The sequence below is a fragment of the Protopterus annectens genome, chromosome 5.part1 (assembly GCF_019279795.1).
Source record: "Protopterus annectens isolate FY-2018-M chromosome 5.part1, PAN1.0, whole genome shotgun sequence".
NCBI classification, from domain to species: domain Eukaryota; kingdom Metazoa; phylum Chordata; order Ceratodontiformes; family Protopteridae; genus Protopterus; species Protopterus annectens.
The window spans coordinates 720,454,887-720,470,751 of record NC_056736.1 but is presented as its reverse complement, the minus strand read 5'-3'; the positions used below and the strand labels follow the sequence as shown (position 1 = coordinate 720,470,751).

Sequence of the window (15,865 nt, the reverse complement as noted above, 5' to 3'; positions counted from 1 at the left end):
CAGACCTGCTGGCTTGTCTGTGGAAGTCCTGTGGGGTGAGGCACATGAAGACCACCCCCTACCATCTGCAGACTAATGGTCTTGTTGAGAGGTTAAACTCTACAATCAAGTCCATCCTACGAGTATTTGCAGATCAGTTTAAGAGGGAGTGGGACAAATATTTGCCCCATCTGTTGTTTGCTTACAGAGAGGTTTCCCAGGAATCCACATGTTTTTCACCATTTGAGTTGCTGTATGGGCATAGGGTAAGGGAACCTCTAGATTTAATTCAAGATGAGTGGGAAGGTGAGTGCGAGTCTCACAATGTGTCTGTTGTGGCATACATCCTAAACCTCAGGACAAGGCTCAGGGAACTCATGGGCTTGGCCCAGGAGAACCTGGCAGAAGCCCAACAACAGAAAAAGGTGTGGTATGACAGGAATGCTCGAGCTAGAGAGTATGCTGTAGGGCAGCAGGTAATGGTTCTCATTCCTGTCAGACACAACAAGCTGCAAGCAGCTTTGGAGGGACCCTACAAGGTGGTAAGAAAGGTAAGTGATGTTAATTACATGGTGAAACTGCTTGGCAGATGGCAGGGGCACAAATTGTACCATGTTAATTGTACCATGTTAACATGATGAAACCTTACCATGATATGGAGGCTCTTGTGCTGAGCATTTGTAGTGGATTGCAGAAGGAGTCTGAGGGAGATCTGGGGACTGATCTCCTCTGTGAAGCTCGGGCTGACACCTCATTGGAAGGGGTAGCAATGTCCCAGCAGCTATCTCCTACCAAGCTTCGAGAAATCCAAGCAGTGTTGCAGGAAATTGGGGACATGTTCACTAGGAAACCAGGGTGTACCCACCTGGGGCAGCACCAGGTGGATACAGGACCCCAAAGGCCTATTAGGCAGGCCCCTTATAGAGTGCCTGAGAGAGTCAAACAGACTCTGAGGGAGGAGGTACAGGAGATGTTGGAATTAGGGGTGATTCAAGAGTCCAATAGTCCCTGGGCCTCCCCAGTGGTGCTGGTGCCAAAGAAGGATGGCAGTACCAGGTTCTGTGTGGACTACAGGAAATTAAATAGTCACACAGAGTCAGATGCTTACCCCATGCCTAGGACAGATGAGGCCCTAGAGCAGCTAGGTGGGGCTAAGTATCTTATAACCGTTGATCTTACCAAGGGTCACTGGCAGGTGCCCTTGACTCCCAGTGCAAGAGAGAAGTCAACCTTTGTGACTCTTTTTGGCTTGTATGAGTTCACCAAGATGCCATTTGGGATGAAGAATGCCCCCAGCAACTTTCCAGAGGCTGGTAGATCATATCCTGGCAGGGGCAGGAGGGTTTGCCCTTGCTTACCTAGATGATATTGCCATCTACAGCCATTCCTGGCCAGAGCACCTTCAGCATGTCAGGGAGGTGCTGGGCAGACTACAGAGAGCAGGGTTGACCATTATGCTGAGCAAATGTCAGGTGGGTATGGCAGAGGTCTCCTACCTAGGACATAGAGATGGGAGTGGTAAAATAAGGCCAAAACCTGCCAAAGTGGAAGCCATTTAGGCATGGCCTGCACCTGTTACTAAAAAGCAGGTGATGGCATTTTTAGGGACAGCAGAGTACTACAGAAAGTTCATCCCCAGTTATAGTACCATAGCTGCTCCCCTCACAGACCTGACAAGGAAGAACAGGCTAGATAAGGTAGTCTGGACCCCAGCATGTGAGCAGGCATTCCAGAAGCTTAAATAAGCTTTGGGAGGACCCCCTGTGTTAGCCAGTCCAGATTACAGCAAATAATTTGTTGTGCAGGTGGATGCTTTGAACCATGCAGTGGGGGCTGTACTTAGCCAGATTTCCTCAGTGGGAGAAGAGCACCCAGTGGTTTATCTCAGTCATAGGCTCCAACCCAGGAAGGAATGCTATACAGCTGTAGAAAAGGAATGTCTAGCCATAGTGTGGGCACTGCAGAAACTTCAGCCTTATCTGTATGGAAGAAAATTCACTGTTGTGACAGATCACAACCCCCTAACATGGTTAAACATGGCCAGCCAGCAAAATGCCAAGTTGCTAAGATGGAGCCTGGGGTTGCAAGCATATGATATGTCCATGCAGCACCACAGTGGGGTTAGCAATGCCAATGCAGATGGGCTCTCAAGACAGGGAATGGGGTAAGGTATACTCAGATAGACCTAACCCTCTCAAGCAGTGTTTTTCAAGGGTCACTTGAAAAACTAGCTTGAGTTCTCCGGGGCGGGAGAAATGTGAAGGCTGCCAGCGTAGCTAGATAGAATTTTATAGATAATTCTGTCATCTGTAAATATTAATGTAAACCACAGGCTTGTTGTCTTAAATGGTAAAAATAGTGTTACAGGTGGAACTGGAAAAAATGTAACAACAGTGCACTCTACTGACCAAGTAAAAGCATGTTGTGACCCTTTGATCTAAACAAAGTGCCGGAATGTCTAAATGAAGACATTCTTTCTATTGTTTTAACCAAGAGTTAAATTGCTAGATTTAAACATGCAAATGTATTTTTATTGCTCTGCTTCCTGACCAGCTGCAAGATAACAAAAAGAAATGTTAAGAATGTAAATGTAGTTTTTTGTTAGCCTGGGAACCCAGGGAAGTGTGAAGAATGATGTAATGTGAACTTAGAATGCGATTTTAAAAACAGAGAGAATCACAGAGCATTAAGCGTTTTTGTCTTGACCATCCAGCTCTTCAGTACTCTGCCTGTGTTCTATATGTAAGTTTATCTTAGACTTGTATTTTCTCTTAGAAATAGCTAGAAACTAGAAAAATTAGACTGTGTTTTTCTGTGATGTCAGAACTGTACTACTGAAATATTTTAAGTATTTCTCTGTGATCTCTGAACTCTTAACTAGCACTGTGTAGTAAAAAGTATTGTCTTGTGATTTTAGTATTTATTATTAAATATTTTTAAACCTGTCAACTGTGGCTGTTTTATGTAGTGTTAATTTAAGCTCTAGAGTACATTACATGTATATAGTGATTACTGTCCAAGTCACTTCAAATAAGCCTTGCTGTCCAGTCGCACTTACCATTTGGATAATAATATTGCACAGTAATAATTGGGCACCCTTTTAAGGGCCTTTGAGTAGCTGATAAATATTAACTGGGTGGTGGCAGTGATTTCTAGTGTATAGTCTGGGTAAAAGGGGCACAGTTGGAGAACCTGTTCAAGCCTTCCCCAGGATTGTCTGTGTGGTTGTATAAACTCTTAACTCAAAGTCTGTGTGTGTCAGCAACGTGGGCAGGGACACGAAGCACTGGTTGGACAGAGAGAGTGCTGGAGGTTTTAGCTTGCCCACTAGGCTGAGATCTGGACCCTATAGCTGTGCCAGTGGGGAGTCTTATTCGGGACCTGGAGAGCAAGGGAGTGACCATCCCCGGACTGACTGTGATCTCTGTGTGCTCTTAAGTGAAATTGCACTTTACTGTGTGTATTTGTTATCCTTTCCTCCTATATGAGATGCCCCTCACTGGTGTTAGTGGTGAGGATTGAGGCTCCTTGATTTCTGGGCCTGGGCACAGGTGTCACATACACATAGGTCAAGTTCTATTATTAAAACACTGATAATGTGCCTGTATGAGCCAACAAGACTTGTATCAAAGCAAGACTTGAAGTCAAGGCTCTGGCACCAAGGGGTGTTAATCCTAAGATATTAGTTAACATGAAATCTGGCTTTGGCTCTAATAGATTGAACACCAAAATATCAGAGACAGTGCATGGTTCCTATACCAAACTTCAGCTTTGACCTCCTAATGCTTAGTTATTCTCAGAATCGAGTGGATATGAGTTGAGACAGGTGGAACCATGGGAGGTGAGAAAGGTGGAACCATAGTAGTCTGTATCAAGGGATCAAGCCCTTTCAATGTTAAAGCAAAGTTGACTGCACCAGCAGAACAATCATCACTGACACTCCCAATACCAAAACTGAACTGGGGAGTGCTCAATGCTTGTGGTCCTACCTCATCCACCCTAGAGACAGAGGAAGATAGGAGGATACCTATATCAGTTTGAACTTTGATTAAGGCCTTCATCATTTTCTCTGAACTGTGCTACATGGAGAGGCTTCTGACAGACTTTGCTGATCTAGTGGATTGGGCACAAGATGGCATAGACTTTAGGCACCTAGAGAGTTCCTTTTCTAAGGAAAAGCTCCCTGCTCTGAGAGGCTTTTGGCTGACAGATTCCAGGAACATTACAAAACAGAAGACTGATAAACCTACTATATAATATTTTACCACTAATGATCATTATGTTTGTGTTTTCCAGCAAGTATTCTGTGATGCTAACCGTATAGAAACACTAACGCTAAATGTATTATTCTCCTTCCTGCCAGCAAAGCCATGGGGTCAGTGAAAGACATTTCTTATTTTTCTGCATTAGTCATCCTTGCTCCCCGTGAAGCCTTTACTTGTACAAATTTTCCCCTCAAGACATTTGTTTTTTTTTTTCAGATTTCAGTTACTTCTTCTCAGTTATTACTCCTGATCACATGTCTTACTTACTTGCCCTGGGAAAAAGTCCGTGGTTCAGAATTTTAAGTTTCATTATTTTCATCTCGCGAATATGACATCCAAGATTCTGGTCTTTCGATATTTGAAAGGTAAGCCACACATGGATATATATATATATATATATATATAGACAGATAGAGAGATACACACCTCTTATTCTGCATTGCTTTTCCACTAATTTGTGTTTTAATCTTTCAGTTCCTTCTAAAGAAATCACTGAGCACAATTCATAAGCAACACAGAAAACGGTCCAAATAAGACACTTTTTTCAAAATAAAATAATAGAAGCAAGCCATGAAGAGAGATAAACTTTTACCTCACTCGACTTCATCAAACCAATTCAACATATTTATAACAAACCATCAGTTAATTCACCAATCAGCAATTTTCATTTTAAAACACTTTTTTATAGACATGCTCTTATTTAATCTTTGTGTTTATAACAAGCTATTAGTTTCTTAATTGTAAAATACTTCCAACAGGTATACTGTTATTTAATAGTTGTATTCAATAGTACCTACTAGAGTAACTCTTTAATTTCCACCAATGTATTAACGTCTCCATTCTTTTTTATTGTATACTACACTTTACAGATGTGGAATTTAAATTTAGGTTTACCATTCCCACTTATATTTGTACAAGACCTACTTTTCTTCTTATTTCTGACAAGTGCCAGCTTAACCTTTCTTTCAGTTTGCCAACTGTTTTACTCATATAAACAAATGAAACGTCCTCATGTACAGAACAGTATATCACATATGCAGAACTGCAGTCATAACGAACAGTCTCTTATGACTTCCCCAACACAAAAGGCACACTTTCCCATCCAGTCCATTGCCCTGGAATGTTGCCCTCTTACCATCTTTACATGTACTGCTATTGGAAAATGCCTCATATATTGTCAATGGGTCTTTTACAAGTGCTTGCATACATTAGCTTGCGACACACTTCCCTGCTGTCTCTCACTCATATTGGCAAGTGCCCTAACTCCCACTATCCTGATTCCTGTGCTTCACTCCCTAACCCTAACTCTGAGCCAACTCCTGATCACTGACTAAACCTAAAATCCCTTTCCCCTCCCCAAACGTAAAGTACCCATTCCATTTTTCTTCCTCACGTACCAGTTATGCGATGAGAACTTGATAGCATCTGAACACTTGTGGCAGCTGTGTCCCTGAACTCACATTCAAGATTGAACAGCTGCTTGGCCACGTGGGTGGACAGGGAAACAGCCACTCAACCCCATGGCTTAGAGTTCCTGGATTTTGAGTAGCTAGGGCTCAAATTACCAACCAGCAATTATTTTTATAGCAACATTTACAAAAGAAATATGATCTAATATCTCTTCCCCTTATTTCTGGTGCTGCAAGAGCAAGAGACCAGTTCCTACATACAATCACCAGAGCATCTGTAGGATATGTTACAGGGAAAAATATTCTATTCCTGCATGTATGCTATGGGGGAAAAACACTCCATTCCTACATGTATGTTATAACAATGAGTAAAAAGGTCACACAGACAAACCAGTCAGTAAAAACTACAAGACAAATCTAGCCAAGCTAGTCCACTGTGTGATTCCTTAAACTTCTTGTATTAGAGGGACATGGGATATATGCAAATTACCCCTTAAGGATTTCAGGTGTTTCAGCTATATGGCAGTTATGAATGCCCATGACTTTTTTTTTCTTTTTAACTCTGTAATGGACAAATTCAAGCCAATAAAGCCAAAATCCACTAGCATGGGACATGCATGTTTTCACAGCTTTCCCATAATCCGTTTCAAGTTTGCTTTATATGAATCCTGCTAGACATAAGGAAGTAGTGGTGTATTCCTATTCCATTGACATATAATGGGATTAGTGACAGTCACTGTTATCTTATATAATGTCTGCAACAGGACTGCTTCCTTTATTTCTTGAATGGCCCTCATTTTGTGTGTGTCTCAGGGCTTGTTTTATAGTATACTAAGGAATTATACAGCTGCAACCAAAACAGTTGCTATATTGCAGGCCTTTGTTTAAGTATCTTTTTGTAGTCCAAGATGAATTGACATCCCCTCCCCCTACACTTTGGTAAATGTACTGATTATGGGATCATAGGATCATAGGAGATTACTAGGCTATAGACCTGGAGGTAATTTTAAGCCAATGTAATTCCTTAGAAGTACTTAGTCAATACCCAAAATTGCATTTAGTGATGACTGCCCATGTCCAGGAGGGTTGTGGGCACTTTCCCCAGTAATAATTTACGGTTCCCTAGCCACTACTCCAGGTTCCTCTTGAACAGTGTCATGGAGGGGCTCTGTTTCACATGAATCAGTAGCCTGTTCTAAAGATGTGGCAGTCACTGGGAGATAAATCTGGCCCTCCAGCAAGTCATATTTCAGTCGCAGGCCATATTTAAGTCCCTGGAATGGGAAGCCCTAGACCCATTTGATTTATGGATATGCAGTAAGTTCATTAGGTTTGGGTCTTGGGTTGTTCTGTAGGCTGGGCATGAGTCTCTAATAAGAAGTCTATACAATACAGAGTATAGTGACAGGGAATTTAATCGGTTCGTGTAAGGCACATTGCTGGAGGCCCTTGATCTTCTTTGTTAGAAACATCTGAGGTCTCTCTAATTGCTGCAGATGCTTAGTACGGTACATAATGAATGTGGTATTATACTCAATTATAGGCCGGATAAGTACCGAGTATATGGGGTTATAACCTCTTTTGCTCTCGAGGCGATGCCTTTACTAATCAAGTGAGCTACATGGAAAGCTTTCCTTACAATGGTAGACACATGGTGGTAGAAGTTAAGGTTGCAGTCAACCTGTAATCCCAGGTCCCTTACCACTTCATGGGTACTTAGAGTATTGCTGTTGATTTGATAGTGTGAAGGGACATTTTTTGTGCTGAAGGGAATCATGATACATTTCTTTGCATTCAGTTTGAGACCGTGACTAATACACTAGTCGTTGCTCTGTGTGAGACCCTTTTGGAGTATACTAACATCATTTGGGGACTCAATGATTGCACCTAGTTTGCAGTCATCTGCAAACTTGGTCAGCCACAACCCTTTAAATTACAAGAATCTCAAGAAATATTTTCGGACTGGGAAAGAGTAGTGGAAGCTAGGTTAAGAAGGGAGGTGATGCTTAGTGAGCAAAAGTATGGTTTCATGCACTACAGATGTGATGTTTGCCCTGATGATGTTGATGGAGAAGAGTTGCATTGTGTCTTTGTGAATTTAGAGAAAGTATATAACAGGTGCCTAGATAGGAGCTGCGGTATCGTATGAGGAAGTCAGGAGTGGCAGAGAAGTATGTAAGAGTGGTACAGGATATGTACGAGGGCAGTGTGACAGTGATGAGGTCTGTGGTAGGAGTGATGTATTCTTTCAAGGTGGAGGTGGGATTACATCAAGGATCAGCTCTGAGCCCTTTCTTATTTGCAATTGTGATGGACAGTTTGACAGACGAGATCAGAAAGGAGTTCCGGTGGACTATGATGTTTGCAGATGACATTGTGATTTGTAGTGAGAGTAGGGAACAGGTTGAGGAGACCATGGAGAGGTGGAGATATCCTCTATAGAGGAGAGGAATGAAAGTCAGCAGAATTAAGAGAGAATATATGTGTGTGAATAAGATGGAGCAAAGAGGAAGGGTGAGGATGCAGGCAGTAGAGTTGGTGAAGGTGGATGAGTTTAAATACTTGGGATCAACAGTTCAGAGTAACGGTCAGTGTGGAAGAGAGGTGAAAAAAAGAGTGCAGGCAGGGTGGACTGGGTGGAGAAGAATGTCAGGAGTGATTTGTGACAGATGGATGCCAGTGAGAGTGAAAGGGAAGGTCTACAAGAAGGTAGTGATACCAGCTATGTTATATGGGTTGGTGACGGTGGCACTGACGAAAAGACAGGAGTCAGAGCTGGAGGTAGTAGAGTTAAAGATGCTAAGATTTGCAGTGAGTGTGACAAGGATGGACAGGATTAAAAATGAGGATATTAGAGGGTTAATTTAGGTTGGACGGTTTGGAGACAAAGCCAGAGAAGCAAGATTGCATTGGTTTGGATATTTGCTGAGGAGGGATGCTGGGTATATTGGGAGAAGGATGCTAAGGAAGGAGCTGCCAGATAAGTGGAAAAGAGGAAGGCCTAAGATAAGGTTTATCAATGTGGTGAGAGTGGACATGCAGGTGGTGGTGTGACAGAGCAAGATGCAGAGGACAGGAAGAAATGGAAACAGATGATCTGCTGTGGAAATCCCTAACAGGAGCAGCTGAAAGAAAAAGAAGATTTTCTGACTTTTCTCTAAAGTCACAAACATTCTTTGATACTGCAATCAAGTCATCCTAAAATTTAAAGTAGTATAAACAACACATATTTAAAGTTTAAAGCTTAACATTTCAATATTGTGATGCTGCTTATGTAAATTTGTCAAAAGAGGTGACAACTGCCTTTGAACCATCAACTGATTTAATTGCTCTGTTTTGCTATGAAAGGCATGGCTTCATTGGAAGCAGCTGTGAATCAGTGTAAGTTCTCTTCCTCTCTGCAATAAAGGTAATGGAAAACAGTTTCACACCTCTCTGGCTTGTTTACAGCAGCCTAAGCTCCGGACTTCACATTTCCTTGTGTCTGTGGTATATCATGCAAATGTAAACAAATTCTTCTTCAACTTATGTGAGAAGTTAAGCTTAAAAAAGTGAGTGGTGTTTCCCTTCCTTTGATACCAAATGTGATGCCCCAACACTGGCCCAGTAATCAAAGAGCATCAATCCTCACCACTGGCAACAGCTAGGGGACGTACACTCCGGGAGGATGACAAGTACACTCACAGTAAAGTGTAATTTCCCTTAAGAGCACAAAGAGACCACAGTCAGTCTGGGGCTGGTTTCTTCCTCTTTCTCCAGATCCCCAGTAAAACTCCCCACTGGCACAGCTATATTGTTGAGATCTCAATTGAGTGGCCAAGCCAACACCTCCAGCATCCTCTCTGTCCAACCAGTGTTTCATGACACACACACACATACACACACACACACACACACACACACACACACACACACACACACACACACACACACACACACACACACACACTCTTTGAGGTTTGATTTATATACAAACACACACACACACACACACTCCTGGGAAAGGTTTGCACAGGTTTACCATCTATGCCCCCCTCTGCCCAAACTATAAGGTGATTTTCACTGCCACCAACCACTCGTATTACCTACTTTTAAGGCCCTTAACAAAGGGTGTCCAATTCTACTGTGTAATGTTACTATTAATCCAAATGGCAGTCTGACCAAGAGCAACGCTAGGAGTGGCATGTACAGCATCACCAAATCAATATGCAAGTACTCTAAGAGCTAAAATATGTCTCACAAATATCAGCCACAAAGGTAGGTTTAAATATATATATAATAATAAATAATAAAAGAACAAGACAATACTCAGTAACTCAACACAGGAACTTTAGAGTTCAGAATCACAGGAAATATTTTAAACAACAATGCAGGACAGTCTCAAATAAATACAGAAAACATCTAAACTAATCTTTACTATATTCCTAACTATATCTAAAAAGAGTTACTAGACCCTGGAAACTTACTTACAGAGCCAGGCAAGTGCAGCTGGTGATGATGAGTGGATGTTCTTGCTAGGTCCAAGACAAAATACAAAATGCCCAGTCTTTCTCTGAGAGACTTCTTAAATTAGCATCAAACATTACTGCTAGGCCAGCTTGGATGACATCACTCTTTGTCACCTGACATCAGTTCACAGGCTAAACAGAAACTAACAAAATTTAACATCTCTGTGTGAGAATATATATCTCTCAGATCTTTGCAGCTGCTAGGAAGTCATAAAGCAATAAAACACCTCCACATCTCAAACCTAGTAATTATTTCTTTTTCAGGACAATACAAAAACTTCTAGTTCTAGACATTGTGTCTGCTACACTGAAACTGAGAGAGAACTTTTATAACCAATCGTAAAGCAGTCTAATTTCAACGTATTTTCTAGACGTTTTGCAAGTTAACCCTTTTATGTTCTAGCTTCTGCTCTTAAAACATACATTTGCACAGGTATATAGTTTATATGCATTTCTGTTCTAAGTCAGCAGGGCATGCTGTGGTTACATTTTAGCTCAGTACATAACATACAGTTCTGAATAAATCATATCAATATTCACAAATGACATAGAATTATTTATAAATTTCCAGATAGCTGGGCTGGCAATAGCTCCCTGTATCACACCAATGTGAGGAAATGACAGTTTTATTAAGTACAAGCAGGTTTCACATACCTGCACAGTACTGGAATCATATTGCAGGGATAAGAGCAACCTAAGAGCTGAGTTAAACTGTAGGAGAAGGCGGAGTTTTATACAGGAGATGGCGGTGTTTTCCTTTCAATTGTTATGGATTTTGACTAGATTCATAGTGTTCTTCCTCTTAACCCACAATACCCCCCAAAAAAATTCCCCACAACCCTAACAACAGATTTTTCAAATAACATTGCAAGATATTCTGCAATCCCATAACCCCGTAGGGTGCTCACCAATAGCTAAATGAGACTCCCAATCAGAGGAGAATCTGCATCTGTTCTGACAAAGAATAAGGATACACGAGCTGCCAAGGTGAAAGCCATAAGCTCCAGACAAATTCCATTAAGACATGGAAACAGATAAAATGAATCAACCTCGGTTCGTAAAAAACAGTAGTATAATTAGATAACTGATGGTACCACACTAAAAACAGAGATGACTGTTCACATGAGACACACATATCCCCAACTAAATGCATGGACACATTAGTCAGATGTGATAAAATACAGGAATATAAAATAACATAAAAGTATTAAGTTAAGAGACAGGCCTTTTACTAGGGAACTGGTTTGTAGACTTCATGAATCTGTAGAGAAACTATGGAGAAAATAACATTGTTTTCATTTTTGCTACAAACAAACTCTACAACAGAAGAAAGGAACTGTTGCAAAAAAAAGACTAAAATCCAATGATTGGAGGAACTCCGTGGTCAGCCTCAGTAAGAAGCTGAGATCCCTCATAAAATCCTCCAAAACTAACTACAAAAACAAAATCGCCACTGATTTTAAAGACAACCACAAAGCATTCTATAGCTATGTCAAGAATCTCAATGGCAACACTCAGATCTGCTCTGAGTTAGAGCACAATGGCACTAAATATACAGAACCAACTGATATTACCAACATCCTGGCAGATAGGTTCAGTGCTAACTTTACCCATCTCTCATCCCCTAAAGGGCCTATCTCTATACTGGAAGAATGCAAAGTACCTGTAATCACGGCTGCACAGGTAAAAAACACACTCTCCAAAACCAAGAACACAGCATCTATGGGATCTGACAACATCCCAGGCTGCATTCTACATGAACTACAGAACAAACTGGCACCCCACCTAAGTACCATGTTCAATCATAGCCTCACCTCAGGCTTGGTGCCCACTGAATGGTGCACAGCAACGGTTATCCCACTCCACAAAGGGGGAGCCACCATGGACCCCGGGAACTACCACCCCGTTAACCTGACGAGCCTGGTCTGTAAGGCTATGGAGCATATCATCATGGAACTTATAAACAATGACATTGGTAATCTCCAAACTCTGGACCCTACCCAGTTCGGGATTGTAAAAGGCAGATCATGTCTCCTAAACTTGATAGACTTCTTTGAAGTGGTCACCAAAGCTGTAGATGAGGGTAAGGTGGTACACACAGCCTATCTAGATCTCGCCAAGGCTTTCGACACCATCCCCCACTCTGGAATTATAGACAAACTCACTAAACTAGGTATAAATCCCTATGTCACAAAATGGGTTGCTAACTGGCTCACTGACCGAACCCACACTGTGAAAGTAGCAGACTCTAAATTCAACTTCAGACCAGTGACAAGTGGAGTACCACACGGTTCAGTCCTAGGTCCTCTCCTGTTTGGTATCTACTTCTCTGAAGTACAGGCTAACACAGAAGGTCTTTGGCTAACAAAGTTCGCAGATGACTGCAAACTAGGAGCCATAATCAAATCTCCTAACGATGTGGACATCCTACAAAAGGGCCTCACTGAGACAGATGCCTCGTGTCAAAGCCATGGCCTCAAGCTCAATGCCAAAAAGTGCACTGTCATCCCTTTTGGTAAAATCTCTGTATCCATGAACTACCACATAGGGGGTAGTCTACTTAACACAGAAAGTGTGATAAGAGACCTTGGGACACAGGTGGACAGTAGTCTCTCCTTTGATAATCACATTGCCACAGTATTCAGGAAATAATTCTATGTGGCACACCTCATCACAAAAGGTGTCTCATCCAGGAAAAAAGAGGTCATTGTTCCCCTCTACTCATCACTTATTAGACCCATCATAGAGTACAATGCCCCTTTTGGTATGTACCTCACAAGACAGCTACAACAACTGGAAAGGCCACAGAAATACCTCACAAAGAGGATTACCTCAAACAGATGCCCTATGCAGACCGTCTCAAAGAACTCCAGCTTTACTCTGTCGCATATCCCCTACTCAGAGGCGATCTCTGCCTAACATACAACGCTATGTCAAACCCAAAGCTGTTGGACATGCTCCACGTAAAGAAATCCCAATCCCTCTGAGCTACACACTCTAGGGACCTAAACCTTGTCACCACAATAAACAGAACATGCTGGAGGGATAGATTCCTGTCACAGAGACTTCCCATACTCTGGAACAAACTACCTATCTATATCAAACAAAGCTCCTCATTAGCACTCTTCAAGAAAAATCTTGATGATTGGATGGGAAATAGGAAATTCACCTCGGGGATCACCTCTGTGGCTCTGCTCGACAGTGACACAGGAAAATAATTTTCTAGGGTGGCAAAAGCCAGGGTACCATTTGGCTAGGCTTATATAGGCCCTAGGGCCAATAGCCTAGTACCTACATATGAACCTATACATTAACTAGATAAGATGCCAGATCTGAAGAAGCATTAGAGTGAAAGCACTGGGATTAATTATTCTTTTTCTTTTTTCTCTTGTGAGCGGATGGTACATATTAAATTCTTTATCTTGAATGATGTATTTTATAAATTACATGGGACTAAGTAATTATTTGATAAAGAAACTCGGAACTCTGGAAAAACAATAGCTTTTTGGCACTTTTTTCTTGCAACTATGACATTACATGAAGAGAGATCACTGTTGGCTCTCAATCTTGATTGCGCTGAACCAAGGGCTTGACCAATGAACTGCCACTCCCACCACACGCCCATCCTGTTTTTTCTGTAATAAATAGAAGTACAGTGCTAATGTAGATTTACTGATGAAAAACAGCGCACATCTGCCAATAAATCCTCTGTGAAGAACTTTAACTCTCCAGATTTGTTTTTTTGAACTACCTTCAACTTCCACTTCGAAGGAATGAAAAGAATTGTGGTCTTTATTCGCAATTTATAATGATTTTTATATAGATTTTTATTTTAATCTTAAGATTTTATCATTTATAGTTCTGGTCATTCCTTATCCTATACGAAAATTAATATTGATTGCTTCCCACTTCTTTTTAAGGACAAGCTACATAACTGAAAATACTATACTAAGGAAACTTAAAAGGATTATAAGCCAACAGATGAAATTTGACACGTCCTTTTAAAGATGATCTCCAGCAAGTGGATACGAGCTTGGGCACAGGAACAAGCCATGATTTATTATCATTTCAAACTGGGATATCAAGAATCATTTGTCTATTTGACTTGTTTTTATGACTCTGGTAATCCACATGTTGTGGTGCTCAGGGTAGACTATTGATTTGGACTTTTTAAAATCAAGAGCTTTCAAAAGGTGATTGTTTCAATTGTAATTTACATGTATGTTATAGGTAAAAAACACTCCTTTCCTACATGTATGTTAGGTTTACTACTGAAATGTCGAACGGCACTACATCGACTGTACTATTGTCGAACACGGAAGTTCGAAAATAGTAATGTCGATGACAAAAAAACAATCTAGGACTGTGTTTTAACATATGTCGAGGTAGGGGAGATGTTTGTAGTTCTGAATAATACTGAACACCTACCTCGACCCATGTTAAAACCATTCCTAGATTGTTTTTTTGACATCTACATTACTATTTTTGAACTTCCGTGTTCGACTATAGTACAGTCGATGTAGTGCCGTTCGACATTTCAATAGTAAACCGTATGTTATATGGCAAAAACATCCTATATTTTTCCATTCATTCTGACGTATACATTACAGAGAAAAAACATTCTATCCTTTCCTTCATTTTGACATATAACCAAGAAATGCGGAACAGCATAACAACACTATTTTCTAGGTATACTCTACTTGTAGAACCAAAAACTAGAGGGATAATTAATGTTAGACTATTACTTTTCTTTTACATGTCAGCCTAATTCAAAGCATATTTTTTATGGTAAAAGTTGGCTGGTAAGAAAAAAGCTGACATTGAAAAGTAGTAATTTCCATTGAATATTCATAGATAGCAACAGTATTTCACAATACCTGTAATTCTAGCCAGCTTGGAGGTTGAGTTCTGGTTCCATTTGCAAATGTTCTCCTCAGTCTCTCTTCACAATATGGAGCATAACCGGGAGGGCCACCACTGATGAAATTCCGCAAATACTAATTGAAACAAAGAAATTAAATTGCATTAACAAGTTAGCAAAGTATAAGCAAACAATATACAATGTAACCACATCATCTCAGCAGTTATATAATTTACTTGGTTCAAAATTAGTTTCAGGCATAAAAATAAATTGCATTGACTTAAGCAATCATAAAAAAATAAATAAATTGCATCAAAGGTCATTAACGCCTCATTCTTTCAGTCGTTGCTTTGCATCAGATTACTAGACAATATATGTTAATTATTCCAGTGACTTCAGATGCTTCTGAAATGGTTTACAATTGATAAACTTGCATGCAACACATAGTCTTCAAAAGAAGAAGTCAACCAGTAAAACATCAAGGGATTAATATACACTGGCAGAAAACGATCAACTCGTTCTTTGACTGGTATAAAGAGAAAAACATAACTCACACATGATACCCATTTGTTAACCAGGGAGGTCCACTGGACACAAAATCTCTTTTCAGGGGTGAGCTGGAAGCAACATCTAGTTAAGTGACTTGTTTAAGGTCACACTTAGTAAATGAGGGTTGAGGGACTCAAACCCTGTACCACAGGAGCTACAGCTCACAACTGCAACCTTCTGCACCAGCTGCTACACAATGAAACACTAAAGCTAAACTGTGTGAAATTACAAAGCATAAGGAAAGGCCAGTAGAATAAAATGTGCAACTCATGCACCCATTGCATGCCTTCCTCC

The 15,865-nt window shown here is 40.8% G+C and overlaps 1 protein-coding gene across 1 annotated transcript in view; it reads right to left on the bottom strand.

The window, feature by feature from the left end:
- The window catches only part of MYO7A (myosin VIIA), a 1,588,820-nt gene that overhangs the window by 635,196 nt on the left and 937,759 nt on the right, over window positions 1-15,865 (bottom strand). Inside the window, exon 29 of the mRNA XM_044073349.1 lies at window positions 15,039-15,158. Coding sequence (XP_043929284.1) covers window positions 15,039-15,158 — 120 coding nt within the window. The remainder of the gene's footprint in view (window positions 1-15,038; window positions 15,159-15,865) is intronic.